Source organism: Lepidochelys olivacea, assembly GCF_965140295.1.
Source record: "Lepidochelys olivacea isolate rLepOli2 genome assembly, chromosome: 11".
Taxonomy (NCBI): domain Eukaryota; kingdom Metazoa; phylum Chordata; order Testudines; family Cheloniidae; genus Lepidochelys; species Lepidochelys olivacea.
The window spans coordinates 60,112,485-60,129,563 of NC_140421.1; the positions used below are offsets into that span (position 1 = coordinate 60,112,485).

Here is a 17,079-nt window from a genome sequence, read left to right on the forward strand (position 1 = left end):
ACTTTTAAAAAAGGCACAAGTCCCCCTCAATATATAACTGGAGTATTCAACGTGTGCACTTTTTGAGGTACTGTGAGGGCCTTTTAGTTTTGTAATTGGTTCCCTCAGTCATTTGGCGATTCTACCTAGAACTGAAGGAGCACTGTGAGGTGCTTCAGAAAAGAAGGTGCTAATTATCAGAAGACTCCTAAAAGCTAATTTATCAATTTAAGTAAGTTGCCATATATGCCCCTTTTAGGGGGTAAAATTGCTGTTATTTATGCTCTGCAAAGTGGAAGGCCTGAAGGTAGCCAGGTCCTGCTGAGAGAGAGAGAATAATATGGCAAGGAACAAGATGATAGGATTTAAACCGAAGCCAAAGAGTAACTGGTCCTTAACCCCCAATCTGGCTGACAACAGGCTAGCCCCTCTTTACCACGTCTGTCATTCTTATAGTGGCAAATGCTGTAGTATAACAATCAAGGATAACTCAAAAGAGTTTAAGGTCTCTTTTAAACCTCAGATCAGAAACTGAATCTGTAGACTTGGGGAAAAAAAGAAGATCACAAATCAATGCACTTTCAGAGATGTTAACATCAGTTCAGGTTCAATGTTTCCACTACAACAGTGACACCAAACTTTATAAACATTGCAGCAGGCACAGGAAGAAAGTAGTCTCTACAGACCAGCACTTTACATTTGAATATCTAGATTAAAAAGACTCACTATAGGAAAAGACAGAAAACGGCTTTAAGGCAGCAGCATAGAAAGACTGGCTGGGAAGTAGCAAGTTCAGCAGTGTCTGGGGCCACAGGAGAGAGCTTTTCCACTGGAACAAAGGACCATCATAAACTTCACCACATCTGCTCTAAGTGCAAGGCACATGCCTTTGACCTTGCTTTTTTCAACATGAATATGTAGCAACACGTGTTTACACCATACTTTTATAAATTAAAAAATAAAATCCCAAACAAAAACACTCCACTGCGCACTTCTCCACCTGGAGAGAAGTTGACAGAACACATGACAGATACTAGCTTAATGCACTTCTAGAAGGCACTCAGTTACAACCATGACTAATGAAGTATAAGAACCTACAGAGAATAGAATGGATGGAGAAATATGCAGAGGAGATGAAGAAAAGCATTAAGGACCTGAAGAGAAAGACAGCAGTGAGGAAAAACAGCAGCAGACAGGAGGTGAAAAACAAGAGGAGACTAAGAAAGAATATGCAGAGATCCCAGATGAGAAGGAAAAACAGGGAGAGAAACCAAGAAAACCACCCCGCCAGAAGCAGCACTCTGTTTCAGTCACCAATAATGTGGAAAGCACCAACTACATAAGAACAAACTAATAGTAAGAACCAGCTCTGGAAACCAAGTCACAGGAAAAGCTGTACCTGGAACAGACAGGAATAGAGACGGTGGGGAGATGTCTGTCGCTGAATAACTTATGGGATGTACTTAATGCATGATGAGGTTTTGGTTTTTATATGTTATAGTTTTTTTGCTGAGCAAAAAATATCCATTGGTATTGTCAGTTCAGCTCATTAAGAGAAACCAAGTGTCATTTACTGTTGCAGACAGAAACATGAAAATTGTCATCTTGGACATCAGAGAGAGGGAAAGAAACTGGTTATTCCAATTAATCAATATATTTAAAAACAAAAACATTTGTGTGACTCACACTTAGGAAAGGTGATGTACTGACTGCCCTGGTGACTGAAGTTCAGCCACAAAAACAGGTACAATACAGGCAGCTGTCATGCAGAGTTCCCTTAGAGTCTCTCTAGTGTACTCCAATACTCACCTGTAACAAGGCAACCTCTCTGGTTGAAAACAGGACACATTTTGTGTCCAAGATTTTTGGTAATCTTGACAGAGAGGCCAAAAAGGATGTCAACTGTGGTGGGTTGTAATACCTATCCCCTTGGAAATGAACTAAATACTAAATTCAACTGAACCATTCTCTTTAAACTTGTATGTGGTGTTGCAAGCCTATGATCTTCTATTTCTGATCTGGATTCACATTCCCCTATACAAATATTACAATCACTGGGCAGTTAAAACTTCAGGCTGAAGCTGCCTCACTTTTCGTCACTTTTAAAATGCACAAGTTAAGGTGCAATAGCAGACTGCAGTGCCACAAAATCCCAGAAATTCTACGTGGGCAGCCATCTGCACGAGTGCAAAGACTGATGGACTTCAAATGGGGCTCTGACGATAGATCTCTGTACAGTCACTTACCAGATGGGGACCTTTAATAATTAAATATAGTTCCTATTTCACACTTCTTGATTTAAAGAGGTCAACTAATGGAACATTCAATAAAAATACAGAAGATTGCATACTTAGTGCTATCTTTAATTGTTATATGGTGGACATCATGGTGACTAGTGCTTTGGGAAAAAAGGGCTAGGATATTTAAAAATAATTATTCTATAAACTAGAATGGCTCCAGCTTTTGGATATAAGTTTGAGGCAGTTATCAAATGTATGTACCTAGTTAGTTAAATATTGCTCCTGTGCCGGGCAACTTAAAAAAATATTTGTGTAATAGCCTCTTTGAGACAGAATTATCTCCAAAAAAAGAGCATTCAGATTAATCTGGTAAGACCCTTTATAGTACAAGTATACGTATTATATTGACGGTGGAGATAAATTGTTCTGTAATAAACTTTTTTGCAATATTACTTCCTACAGATGTATGTGCAGCAGCCAATCAAATGTGAATAAGTGAACCACTACATTTTTCTTTTTAAGTATCAAAACGGTCTAGGCCACTGTATAGACAAAGGACTTGAAATCTGTAGTTTAACACAGAGCGTTTTGTTTTTTTTTAAATCTTATTGCAAATTGTTTGAGTTAGGGTTTATCTATGCTTAAAATGCTACAGTGGCACAACTGCAGCGCTACAGCTGTTCTCCCATCGCTGTAGCCAATCTATCTCCCCAGGAGGTGGTAGCTAGGTCAACAGAATTCTTCCATTGACCTAGCACAGACTAGATGAGGGTTTAGGTTGGGATAGCTACATGTCTGAAGGGTGTGGATTTTTCACATTCTTGAGTCACGTAGCTATGCCAATGTAAGTTTTCACTGTAGACCAGCCCTTATATTGCAAGATATTAAATTTGCAGAACATTAGGATTCTGCTTGGCAACTGAGGTTTCCTTATGCCAGTCTCCCTATGATCTATTCTTCTCTGTTACAGAGATATTCTGCTCTACAGAATAAACCTGCAGACACTCAGTATGAGACAGATGTTAATACTTGCTCTGTATAACTGTCCAAGAAGAGACTAGAATGCTTCAGGATGGCCAAGCTCTTTGCCTCCTTTATCCCATGAAGAAAACTACTCAGAGAAGCTCCATGTTGACCAATCAGATAACACAGCTTGCTGAACCTGCTTGCCATATCCTGCAACTGCTGGACTGTAGTTGTAGTGCCCAAGTTATCTGTAAAAAACAAGAAAGCAATATAACGTACATTTCCAAAAGAACAGTAACAGTTATATTAATAATGGGAATTAATCCAGGCACTTAATCTGCTATTACAGTTTTTGATTTCAAAGAATGCTATCACCTAGTGAATGTCTTCAGACCAATTGGGGTCCACAATCCATGCAATTCCTTCATACACACACACACAGTTTCATCATGGGAAGTGAAGATAATTCCTTGAATCAATTATTGTCTCTTACCTAAACTTAGGAGGGGTCTGAGGACCTGAGATTTGATCTCACTCAGTTTGCAATAGAACCTTCTCTCTGTAGTAGCCAACTCGTGCAAGCTTGCAATATATCCCATAATGTTTCTGTCCACCAAGGCCAAGGAGTTGTCCCCACCTGCTGTCACGCTGCTTATGTACCCTAACTGAAAGAAAAAAATAGAAACTGCTTTAAACACAGTATCCTAATACAAAATGAAAAGTAACCTAAGGTGATGAGCACAGTATAAAAACCTAGACTGGCAGGATCTTTGCTGGTACTAAATAATTTGATGTCCAAGAGCGTATCCAATACTAGGAAAGTTACTCATTAGTTGGGGGTCAGCTATCTGTTCCCCTTCTTCCCCACCCATCTATGCTAGCAACCAACCCATTTTCAAAACTGTCTGACTGGAGCATGATGGAAAGGAGGAAGTCAGGAACCCATATTTAACATCCACTGTCAACCACTGGTAATTTTGCAAGTGTCAACAGGGCCTGGGAGACAAGAGATGACCCTTACCTCATGCAGCTGTCACTCATGCATGAGATACTGACCATGAATTCAGCTACTTTCAAAACAGCAAAATGTTTCTTTGATTTAGCTTTCCCTCAGTTTCTTCATGCATACACACCACATTCCATCCCCAAACAATCTCTCAACTAATTAGGCTATTTCTCCTTAGTGGAGGAAAGAAGATTTTCTTTTTTTCAATGTTTGGGAGTCACGCTGCTCCATTTTTCTCATTTTTTCAGAGCTATATCAATCAGCTCCCTTTCTGATGTGGAAAACATCAGTTAACTGATTGAGTAGGAGTAGTATTACAGTGCTGATTATGGTGTCTACGCTAAATTGTATCATCCAGGCTGCATTACTACTCCTATTCTATCAGTTAGGTAATGATTGTAGGATGCCTCACTACAAGGTCACTGTGAGCTCTTAAGACTTACTGTGGAGCTCCACCAATACTAACTCAGTTTCAGCTATATATAGTGACAGTGTTTCAGATCTCTACTTTTAATTCCCATTTAGTTAAATCTCAAAGAGCTTCTTAGAAGAAACAATGAGCCATCTCAAGAAAGCACCAGTACTATCTAAACCAAACAGAAGGAACAAGAAGTACTCACCTTACTACAGGCTAGCAAAAGAGCTGGAAGCTTAGTGTAATTGTTTCCAGGTGAATTATTTTCCCTAGTCTCCTCTCGACCACTGTAATATAATCCAGGCTGGAAGTCTTCTCCATCCACTAAGAAGAGGGAATAATCTGGTCCTGCTGCTGTGCTCCAGACTCCACTATCATCACACACCTGTAGTTTAGGAGGAAAAAAAAAAAAAAAATAGTATCCACCACCTATCAGAGAAGGGAGCCTTAATCTCACACATGATGTTTCTGCACAAAAGAAAGAAATCTGAGTATCAATAAGAATCCTACAAGGACTGACATTCTTTAGACAGACATCAGTCTCCGTAACAAGTAAAATTCCTGTGTCTTGTCGAAAATCTGGCATGTCTCAATCCTTGTACCCCATGGCTGATGCTTTGTAAGATTCATCTGCTTTGTAATGTAAAAGCAAACAGACAAATATGGAAATGGTTCAGATGCTGCTGTCTATATACACATTCCAACAGCATAAGAGACAGCCATTTAAGTTCCTATTGACTAGTTTGTAGGCGAGCTGCAGAACTTTCCTAGCTTTGTGTCAGTGTTTCATTCAGCCAGGCAAACATCAAAAGGCACAGACAAGTGGTTTAGTTCAGGGGTTCTCAACCTTTTTCTTTCTGAGGCCTCGACAACATGCTATAAAAACTCCACAGCCCACCTGTGCCACAATAACTGATTTTCTGAATATAAAAGTCAGCAAAGGTGTTAGGGGATAGCAAGCCGGGAAACTGTGTGGGGCCACGTCACAGGGCCCCCCCGCGAAGCTACATTGATCAGGCTTCGGCTTCAGCCCCAGGTGGCAGGGCTCCAGGCCGTGGGCTTTCGCTGTTTGCGGTGGGGCTTCAGCTTTCTACCATGGGCCCCAGCAAGTCTAATGCTGGCCCTGTTTGGCAGCCCCACTGAAACTTCTTACGGCCTCCCAGGGGGCCCCAGACCCCTGGTTGAGAACCACTGGTTTAGTTGAACCTACACTCATCATTTGGATACACATATCTGATCAAAGAATTTGCTTCTAAAGCCGATCACGACAAACTGATTCTTCGTAAGGCATAACTAACATGTCCAGAAGTATATAGACAAAGGACAAAAATGGTAAATTAGTGATTAGGATAACATGAATGAACAGCTTTAACTAAGATTACTGGAACTTTGAAGGCAAAAGATGAATAACTGGGGAGAGACAAGTTATGCTATCAACATCAAATCTGAAAATTATCTTTCAAGGAATAGTATTTTAGATTTGGGCAAAGAGGTAGATATATTTTTAAAAAGAAACTTAAAATTTAAGACTAAATATGCTGGAAATTTCTGTTTCTAAACAAATTAGAGTTTAAAGTCAGAACACTGGAGCATTAAGAATGTGAAAAAGAAAACTGCTAACAGAAAGGAAACTTATTTGAAAGAAATGTAAGATAACTTTCCCTGTTTGTAACTCCCATGTTACAATTCTTATAAATAATTCAGTTGTGACTTTAACTTTGTGTAAAAGTGATTTTTTTTTACATTAACAGTGCCTCCTTAAATAACGCTGCTACCCGTTACCATGGGATCATCTGAGGATCAGGGTAACAATGGAAACCAAAAGGTTTTGCAACTTTAGAGCACTATCAAAAGCTTTTCATGGGGTATTTTAACAAAAGAGAAGGTCAGACAGTTTTTCAAAATTCCTTAAAACTCTCTGCTCTGGGAGGAGTCTGTATTATAAAATAGATATGGAATCCATAAATATGAAGACAGTACCTTTGCAAGACGAGGGACAGTAGTTGGAGAATTTAAGTGACCAAGCTGGCCAAAGGTATTACTACCCCACGAATATACCTGTGTAAAAACATGGGGAAAAAATAGTTTGCATGCACAGAGTACACAATAATAAAACCACAGTGACAGACAGCATATATAAACAAGACACTTATGCACATATGTATAATATCCCTATGGATAAAAATTTTAAACAAAAATCTGTATTTGAAGGGGCAGCTGAAGAGAACTTTGGGAAGTGCTTCCTTACCTCCACTCTCTTCCTTCTTACATTTCCTCGTGTGTGTGGGGGGGGTAACCACACTCAAAATATCACATTCTTGTAAGCACAGCAGCAAGGACACATGTTCATACAAAATGCCCAAAGTTAATGCAAAAATCAAACAAAAATTCATCATGCACACTGCTCAAGACTCTCATTCCACATACGAATACAGAGCCTGGAAGCACATAAAATAAAGAGCAATCCAGAAAACAGTGAACAAGTCATCTATGCTGTGGATGCATGATAAAAGTGACCATTATCCTCATACCTGTGATTTGGCAGTGAGGGCCAAGGAATGGTGGCCACCAGCCGAAAGCTGTATCACTTCTTTACTGTCCAGACTTTTTACACATAATGGTTGAAGCCTGTAACAACCCCACAGAACAAACAAACAAAAAAAACAACCCAGAATCAGGGGTACTCTCAGCATGAAACACAAGAGGCAGTGAACACCAAATATAAAACATTTGGTATATTTTTGAAACAGAACAAACATGCACCATAGCACCAGAAATCACAAAGCTCTAGGGTGATAAACCAGCTTAGTCATCAGAAGAAGGGTACTGAGCCACTCCACTGACACTCTAGGTATAACTTCACAATTGACTTCGCCACTTGAACCAGGATTTTGCCCTTCAAGTCCACTAATTAGCCTGCATAAATCATATTAGCGGTAATAGTTAAAACCAAGATTTTCAAAAACAGGAGCCTACCTTTGGGGTCCTAAGACTATATTCAGGCAGTTGACAGACTTTCAAGAGTTCTGAACACCCAAAAACTATTGTCCCATGAGGTAAGATTAGCTTTCTGCCACTGAAATCTTACCTCGGCAGGACATCACCATGTCCTAACTGTCCTTCCTTCCCTTTCCCCCAGCTCCACACCTCAGTTCTTAAAGATGGGAGAAGTGCATCAGCCTCTCCACTATAGGTTGGGGTCAGAGCCACGGTCCTCATTTTTGCCCGTCCTACTTTTCTTAGGAGCCTTGGAGAAACTAGAAGCAGATCAGGAGAAACTACAATCAATTTTATTTTATTTTATTTTTTTAAAAAAGCTCCACACAGAAACTGAGATGGACAACATTAGTTTATCCCTATTTTAAATTAAACACGGCATTTACTCAGAGCTAATGTTTATATGATATGGGTACCATATACTAAGTCACTTGACTTCACTGAAAAAAAAGTGTCCTCTTAGGTATTTTACTTAAGAATTAGTAATGCTGGAGAGAAAAAAGGTACATAGCTGAAGGCAGCTGTAACAGCACATATGCTGATACAGATCTAGGTCTTAAACAGAGCTTACCCATTATTCCCTTTCAATAGCTGTAAACGCAAAGTATGTAATTACACTGAAGTGAATATGACCTGTGATGTTCACTGCCAATAAGATTTTTCTTTCTGAAATAAAAAACTACCCTGTAGGGATCATACACCTTCTGATAATTTCTCTCAGCTTGGAAAGAGTGTCACTGAACTCAACCTTACTACTGTGTGTTACACAAAGTACTGCATATTCAGAACAGTTAACATTAAAAACAAGAAAGGAGAAGACCACCTGGCTAAGAAGTTTGGTAATGGGACAGGGAATTTTTCTAAACCATTGGCTCCAAATCAATCAAGAGCAGTAGTGACAGAGGGTCAGACCAACTGACATCTGTTATGCAGACTACATAAAGTGAGTTGGTGGTTACCAGTCCCTTTTGTAATGAACAAACATCCATATCACCAAAAGCAGCACCACAATGGGTTTGAAATAATCCTTATTTTAAGTCCTTTGTCTTGCTCAAATAGCATGCATTTCCCACTAGTCTTCTCCCCTCTCTCTCCACATTCAATAAGGTCTGAAGGACTCTTCCTTACACACATCTCAGCAGGGGGTTGAATCTGTGTTCATACTGTAGGTAATATTGTCAAATGAGGCATACATCTAGGAATTACCACACTACATTAACTCTCCCTGGCCTCTTGGTTCCTCCTAGTCACTATCTTACCTTGGGACAACAAGCCAGGGAGGGAAAGTCTTCGACTGACTCCTTCAGATTCTTCTTCTCGAATATCCACTAGGCTAGAACTCTTCTTTCCTTGCATTGATTCCAGTTTGACTTGCTCTTCCCGAGTGTCCTTCAGCCCCTCAGGACCTGGGGAAGGACTACCAGACTGAGATCCTAGTTCACCTGGAGTTGTGCCATAGAAATTCATTACTTTCTTCAGAGACAACGCCCCAGCTTCATATGTAGCTGCAACTCTCACACCAACTGCTGATGCACAAGAGACCACCAAGCTGTTCAAGGCAGATGTACTTACACCTGGAGGGCCAGGGAGACAAGCAGTGAGTTGTTCTTCTTGAGAAGGCTAAAAACAGAAAGAGAAATCAATGAAACCTATCATAATTCCCAACCCAGGGCAACAGTGTGACCTTAAATAATTCTAGTACTCTTACACCCTCTGTTGCATTTATCAGACACTGTTAAGACACTTTTTAGTAGTTTAAGTCTCCACTTCATAATAATCCTTTATAGTTGGAAACTGGAAATCAATACCTGTTTCTGTAATAAAACAAAAAGAAAAGGAGTACTTGTGGCACCTTAGAGACTAACAAATTTGAGCATAAGCTTTCGTGAGCTACAGCTCACTTCATCCGATGAAGTGAGCTGTGGCTCACGAAAGCTTATGCTCAAATAAATTGGTTAGTCTCTAAGGTGCCACAAGTATTCCTTTTCTTTTTGCGAATACAGACTAACATGGCTGCTACTCTGAAACCTGTAATAAATCAGGTTCTCTGTTGCATATTGGTTTGGCAGTGAAGGGCTGTTAATTAGTGCTGGGACAGTGGGTTTTTGTTTCTGTTTTGTTTTAAGAGAAGAATGCATGTTTTGAAAAAATAAAATAACTTGCGAATATAAAAAGAGGGGTTACATTTTGGGCTTATAACCTTGACTATGTGCCTTTAAGTTCAAGTCTCTGCTGTTGATTACAGTATATCAGCAAACATGCTACCTTTATGAGAAGGCAGTTGGGAAAGCTTATCAAAGGAAAACAAATTATTAACTTTGCTCATACTGACAGACATCTAGTTAAGTTGTTAATAAAGCTTTATACAGACAGCACTATCATAAGCAGGAATGTACCAGAGAGGCTTCGTCAGGCAGACCTCAAAAATTATGGCTCTGGTGTAGATCAGAATACAGTCCTCTAAAGTTTATTGTTATAGTCAGCCAATTAGAACCAGTCATTATATAAAAAGCAGTATACTAAAACCCTACCGAAAACAGCTTTCAAGCTATTGACAGATATCAAATACAAAAGGCAGTAAACCCCATTTCCCTTCTTCATATAGGTCCCTTAATACACATCTTCCTATAGCCTCCCTGTAAAAAGGGATCCTTTTGACATCTTCATTGTGAATAAAGACGACTAAGAGATACTGGAATCATTCTTATTTATGAAATATAAATATGACCGATATGACAATTTCCTGTAATACTGTGGATAAACCTTAGTGAATTAAGTTCAAGTATTTTGGGAGTGTACCATACTAAAAATGCAAATGTTTATATATTATTGTAGGATTGTATATAATGTCTGGAGGGGGAAAAGATAGATATGACTAATGTAAACCCTGAGAAGTATTATGAGCTTCAAAGGACTCTTTTAAAGAACGTACCAGAGAAGCATGAACTTTTAGTTGAGTGGGTTTCCTAGGAAATACCCGGAGGGAGGAATGCAAATTCTAACCTCCAGACCCAACCTTTTAAAGATACACCTTGAGGAGAACCCCACTGTCTGTTGATTACCTGTTCCAAGATCAAAGGCCCAACCTGTCTAAAGGAGTGACTCTCAGATTCATGGGGGTTCTTGTTCTGAGCAAAAGATGTTATGAATGTGTAACCACAGAGAAACTCTTTGGTGGGGTTTGAGGGACTGACCATCTGCTAGAGCCCTGGTTGCAGTGGAGTGATCTCTGGTAAGCTTACTAGCTTGCAGGTAAGTTCTTTTATTTCTTTTAATATGTTCTCTCTGTAACACTTTCACCTTCAGGAGAAATATGCTTGCTTAGAAAGGGCTCTGTGGCAACTTCTAACAGTGGGCAATTATGCTTTTGATAGCTTCTGAGGAGAAGGCAGAGCAGGCCTGCTTAGGCAATCTGAGGGAATGGTTGCTAGGAAACTCACAGTATAGGCAGGGAATGGTGCAGTCTGCAAAAACCCGAGTAAGGAGAGACAGAGATGCAAACCTGTGCCCAAGAGAGGAGAAAACTAAGGAGCTGGGAGCCTAGTGTGAATGACCATGGTGGACCATAGAGGGGGAATACAGGTGCAGTTGCCCTGAAGAATATACTAGCAGGCTACAAACACTTCCAAGCAACCCAGAAAGACACAATCCATTTGTGAACAGAAGCTACATCAAGAGGGAAAACCTCTAACTGCCACTGTAAGTGAAACATTACACAATCACCTTCCGTCCTCATCTTTCCCCTTCAAACAGCATCCATATATTGCATGGTGTTAAGATTCAGTGAGTCTTCAAGGCTTTGAGGTAATACTATATTGTATTTCTGTGAACTGTGCATGCGAAAGTATTTTCAGAAACATGGGGGGTGGGGGGGGAAAGAGAGGAAGAGAAGAAAATGAGCAGGAGACTACTTGTTTTCTACTCCTCAGAGGAGTCCACAACTGTTGAAAATAAAAAGTTGGTTTTAACTTTACCACCTCCTCTTCCTTAACTCCCAAAATCCAACAGTGTGGGAGAATGGAACTGGCCTCTCTAGAAGAGATCCCACATACTTACAAAATATAAACTCAAGAAAGTGACTCATACATAGTATCTGCAGCTACTGCAGTAATTTTCCAAGTTCATCTGTGAAGCCACCATGCTGCTTGTATAGTAAGATGCCACAAGCAGTACAAAGGATTTTCCAAGCAGAAACAAACTTCCCTAGCATAAAGTTATCTAGTGGGACAGAACTTGGGTAGGGATGGGGAGACAACACTGCTGGACAGATAAATCTGGTGTGGTCGTCTACAGAATAATCTACATATTACATCACTTAAATATTCTTATTAAGTCAACCAAGTGATTATTTCAGTTTGAACGATGACATGTAGGCAAAAAGTTTGAAATGGGTTGTTTCTTTACATGTCAGACCACCTCTCCTCTTCCCCTAACCCTCCAAAATAGCAACACATTTTACAGCAGATTCGGTAACTCAAATCAAGAGTTTCCCTTCTGATGGCTACTAAAAGGTCTGCTGATTACTGCTGTCTTTGGACCGTCATAAGTTTGACATGTGGAAGATTAATTCGCCACGGTCTCCCAAAGTGGGGCAAATAGGGAAAAAAATGTGGATCCTTCAATAAAAGTTAACTATCCAGCTAAAATCCTTAGCTTGCCTCAAGAAGAATCAGACAGAATTGTGAGAGTGATGGGGGTCTCTCTTCATAGGAACAGAAGTATTATACCAGCTGGCCAAATCCCAGAATATTGATCTAGCTGAACAGGATACCAATATATCCTAAGGAACTAGAGAAGGGAACGGGAGATGGGTTTTAGTGGGTTCTCACTACTGCATAGTCCACAGCACACGACTAGAGAACTATCTGGCAAGGCTGCTCATATAAAGGCCCAGGACTGAACAAGCATGACGACAATTCTACTTTCAGTCCAAAATCACTTCTGTATTTGTGTTTGATTGCTAAAAGTGTGAAAGAAACACTGTGATAACTCCAGAATTGTAGCTATAGGTTCAAAATTATGTTAATATTGAGAATCCTTTAGTTTTCATGGGCACATTATGGGATGTCATGCATACAGTACAAATATTAAGAGAAAAAGTATAGACCAATGATGGCTGGTACCTGTTCAAGTTCTGTACTGATGCTTTTCTCCTGGCTGTCATTTAATGGGTGATCTGACAGATTCTCCAAGTACTCTTTTACTGCTTTTTTATCAGGAAACAAAACCTTTCCAGGACTGGAAATTCCACTATCTTCCTGTCCATCATTGTTAGAAAGCACACTTGTCACCTCTGATTCTGAAGCAGCTGGCTCATCTTCTACAAAGGTTTTCTGACAATCCTCACTTTGGCTACCTGTAGCACTTTTCCCCTCAAGAGTCTCCAATGAGGAGCAGGAGACATGGTTTGCTGACTGGGAGTCAGCCAGTGCCACACCTAATGGGCAGCAGTGACTATCCGATATGATTACATGGTCTTCTTTATCTGTCATCGTAATCAGGAGCTGGCTGCAATGATTGCATCTCTCTGGGATAGGTTTCATGTCCTGTGCAGGGAGACATTGTACAAGAGCCAAGCTGTGGTACGCTCCACAGGCAACTTGGAGCACAACACGTCCTGCCAGGTGTTCTACCTTTTGAGGCTTGGTCACTGGGAAAGTAGTTGTTATGAGACCTAGCTGACAGCCACTTCCCCATGCCCATATTTCTCGGCTTAGTGAAAGTGCCAGGGTGTGCTCCTCTCCACATGCCAATTGCAAAATCCTGACTGACAGCAGAGGACTGGTTTCAGAGTCAGAAATACTAATAGGATTTGGTTCTCGCAGATAGGGCTGGTTAGCCACTGCACACTGTCCAGCAGAATTGTTTCCCCACATGTATACCACACCACTCTCGGTCACTGCTCCATTATGGTAGCTTCCAGCTGCCACAGTAGTAACATGCTGTCCAACCAAAGCATTTTCTAAGATGGGGCTCTTAGTGCAAGTTTCCTCTAGCCCAACCCTCCAGGGAAGTTTTCCAAAGCTGTAGACCTCGCCACCTGAAAGACAGCATCATTCTAATGAAGTTAACCATATAAACAACTAAGGAACTCATTTAATCAGATTTTCATTTTTAATTTGTTCTGGGCTCAGTGTTAACTGCAGTTGTTGATTTACTGAAATTATCTGAGAGATCTGGTTTCAATAACTATTAGGGACTCTGTGCTACTGCTGGCAAGAAGTCCTACACTTGATACTGATTTATCTGTTGGTCCATTCTAGTAAATCACTAGCATGGATGCATTATACAGTGGGGATTTGACCTAGTATTGCATGCTGCCTTTAGAAATGAATTCTAGTACATCCAATTTAAATTTTTATCTATTCTGAGCAACCTGCTAATCTATTATGGGCTCAAAAGAGAGCTTTTCAGTCAATACCTTCATGAATGAGTGTAATTCAGCCTGCCAGTGCTAATCATTCTGATATACTAATATCAAGAGAATTTGCATAAAATTCTCTTAAAATGCATAAAACATATTCCATTTCTTAATATTTACACTGTTCATCTTCAGTAGAAGTTAATTTTGTACCATTATTAATATTGTAGTATCAGACTTGAAATATAACAAAGGAAAGTCTAAACTAAGGCTTCCACGGAGACTGTGGGCCTACCATGTACTCTACAAATACAACAATGTTGGAGGAGCAGGTTAAAGCATGGTTGCCTTCTAGCTGTACAAATATTCAGTGTCCCTGAAGCATGCCAAAGTGCTGGATCATGATATGTAGCAAGAGTGCATAAAACAGTAAACAGTTTGTCCTACTATTTATTCCTTAATTAGGGAAAAATATACTTGGTTTGACCTTTTAAACATAGTCTCTCTGGAATTTCATCAACATTGTCCAAGATTGTGGTAACAGTGCCAACTCATTTGAAATGAATCAGCAAGCAACAAAAAAAGACAAAAAAATAGAATCCTATAAGAAGGACTGATTTAGTTAACACTTTTTTGATTGGTATATACCAGTGGTCACTACAGTCATATCCATAAAACAGTGCACTTCAAGTCATATGTGCACAGAAGCAAAGTTTTTCTAGTTCAGAAATGTTCTATTAGACAGGTCTATCAGGTCAGACAAATTACAACTGGCTCTAATTGGCATTCCCCTAAACGATAACATTCTTTACCTGCAGCTCAGTGATATACAAAAGGTGTGAAATTATTTTCTTCCTTTGAAAACATCAGAGAAATATCAAAGACATTACTTCCAGTCTAATCTTTAGAACGGTAAATTGATCAGTACAATCAAGTGGCAAAATATATCACAACCAAAGGAATTGTCTTTTGGAAAGTATTTTTTGATTCAAAGAGACAACTGATCAAATTTCACTGCTGCATCTACTTGCTTGCAATTTTTCAGAACACAAAAAAACCCAAAGTTATCCCATATCAAGATGACTTTTTGTAATGTTGTATTTTTTAAATCCAATACATTGTTGTAACATGCATTTAGAGGTAACACAGAGGGTGAAGTAGCTCCAAATTATCTTGCCATTTTATAAGTAAGGCTTCTCAAACTTTGAGCCACTTTTTATTAAAGAGAAAAATTAGCCTAGTGCAATTTAAAATGACTGATGAAAATAAAGTAGAAAAGTTGACTCTTACTCAGGCTTTACAATGAAGACATTTTGGTACAAATTGGTACAAATCTTAAATATTTCTTTAAAGTTTGTTTTAGAATTTTACACTAATTTCAATCTAGTGTTAACCGGAATTTTAAGTTGTTCATGGTCTGAGACCTAAAACAATACTGTCTAATACCTTCTGTTAGAAGCAACCCATGGTTTATTCCAAGAGCTGCCTGCAGTACTGTCTTTCCACTCCAGCCTGGAAGTCTCTCAGGTGTTAAGGAGAGGGAACCAGCCTGCCAGATATGGACCAGGCCTCTCTCTTTGGCTCCTTCTGCCTCTGCTGAGCTATAAAGAAAAGGAAGAATCGAAGAATCAGCTTGTAGTTTTCTGCAAGCCAGTTTACTTTTCATTTACATATAGGAAAGAAAGGAAGGACGGTTCAGTGACTAAGGTACTAAAGTTTGGACTTGGAACCAAGGTTCAATTCCCTACTCTGCAACAGACTTCCTGCGTGACCTTGAGCAAATCACTTACTTTGTACTTTGTTTCCTGGATGTAAAATAGCACTTACCTACCTCACCTAGATGTTGTGAAGTTAAATGCATTAAAGACTGTGAGATGCTCAGTTACTACGGTAATGGGGGCCTACAGTAGAGTATGAAGTGACATCTCACCTCCAACCTAAAAGAACCTAAAAACAATTAACCTACTGCTAAGGGGTGATCTGCACCCATTTGAGCATGGTACATCCATTATTGTTGGAGGGTGGCTGCAGCAAATATTCATACATTTTATAGTCTCATCAAACCATCTCTAACTATGAAGGAAGTCTATTTTTGAGAAACTCTGGAATATCCAAGATCAGGTGAGACTAAGTTGTTCAGATGGAATGTTGTCTTATTTCAGTTCTTTTTCTTTCTGCTGGGTTTCCATGTCAGAAAGCTGAGGACAAGGACAACGACGACCGACAAGAGCTCTTGTAAAGTTATAAGTACGGCATTTGGTCCAACTAGTAGAACCAACATTTAAATTTAAAGACAGTTTTTACTTTAGATAAATTTTATTTAAAATAGAATTTGCTGAAAATTAACTAACTGGATTTTTATCCAATTAAGAAAAGTAGTAATTAATGTGACACATTTTGGATATTTTACTAAAATTATAATATACATTTTGCTAGGGGGCAGAATAATGGAATACAGAGCCTTTCATCACCGTACCATGTTATATTCAGCCGAAAGTGCTAACGAATGGATACTGACCATCTAATAGCCCTCTGTGAAATTAATGTGGTGGGTTTATTGCCCGAGTGTAAACGCCCACATTACAAAAACTATAACTACAACTGACACTAACCAACCCCTTTGTTGGTAGTCACAGTAAAGCGGCTAAGGAGTGAAAGGATATGAAGAATGAACTCTCTCTTTCACTTAAGATTTCACCCCTCTAGGGCAGGCTAAAGCACATTAGGAGGGCAGTGCAGTGAAAGTTTATACAGCCACTGCTGCATGTGTTTCTCTGAATAATCAGAGGATTTGAGTCTCCAGACCTGTCAATCCAGTGCTGTTCATAAGAACTGAAAATCATGCACACAATTTTTTTTAAATTAGTAAATTCTACTGTACACAAGTGTTAATGATTTCTGGTGAATTCATATTTTCAACCTTTCAACAGACATTCTGAAGTTTCAGTAGCTAACTTAAAAAAAAAATTAAAAAAAATAGTCACAGTTGCAAGAAGTCATGGAGAATACCAATCATCCCAAAATCCTGAAGTATGATTAAGCTACTACATTTTTTTTTACTTTGGCCTAAAATACTGTACAGTATTCTAAAAAATTATATTGACAAAGAACATTT

At 39.4% G+C, this 17,079-nt stretch overlaps 1 protein-coding gene across 7 annotated transcripts in view; it reads right to left on the reverse strand.

The window, feature by feature from the left end:
- ALS2 (alsin Rho guanine nucleotide exchange factor ALS2) overlaps positions 1-17,079 on the reverse strand; it is a 68,495-nt gene that overhangs the window by 41,052 nt on the left and 10,364 nt on the right. For all 7 annotated transcript variants that reach the window (XR_014713665.1, XM_084643999.1, XM_084643995.1 and 4 more), the window contains 9 exons: positions 15,411-15,565; positions 12,727-13,643; positions 8,863-9,223; positions 7,695-7,863; positions 7,138-7,234; positions 6,587-6,664; positions 4,812-4,991; positions 3,679-3,850; positions 3,253-3,433 (listed from right to left, as the gene is read on the reverse strand). Coding sequence is in view for 6 of the 7 variants with exons in the window: in XM_084643999.1 (XP_084500125.1) it covers positions 3,253-3,433; positions 3,679-3,850; positions 4,812-4,991; positions 6,587-6,664; positions 7,138-7,234; positions 7,695-7,863; positions 8,863-9,223; positions 12,727-13,643; positions 15,411-15,565 (2,310 nt within the window). In the remaining variant the exon portion in view is untranslated. The remainder of the gene's footprint in view (positions 1-3,252; positions 3,434-3,678; positions 3,851-4,811; positions 4,992-6,586; positions 6,665-7,137; positions 7,235-7,694; positions 7,864-8,862; positions 9,224-12,726; positions 13,644-15,410; positions 15,566-17,079) is intronic.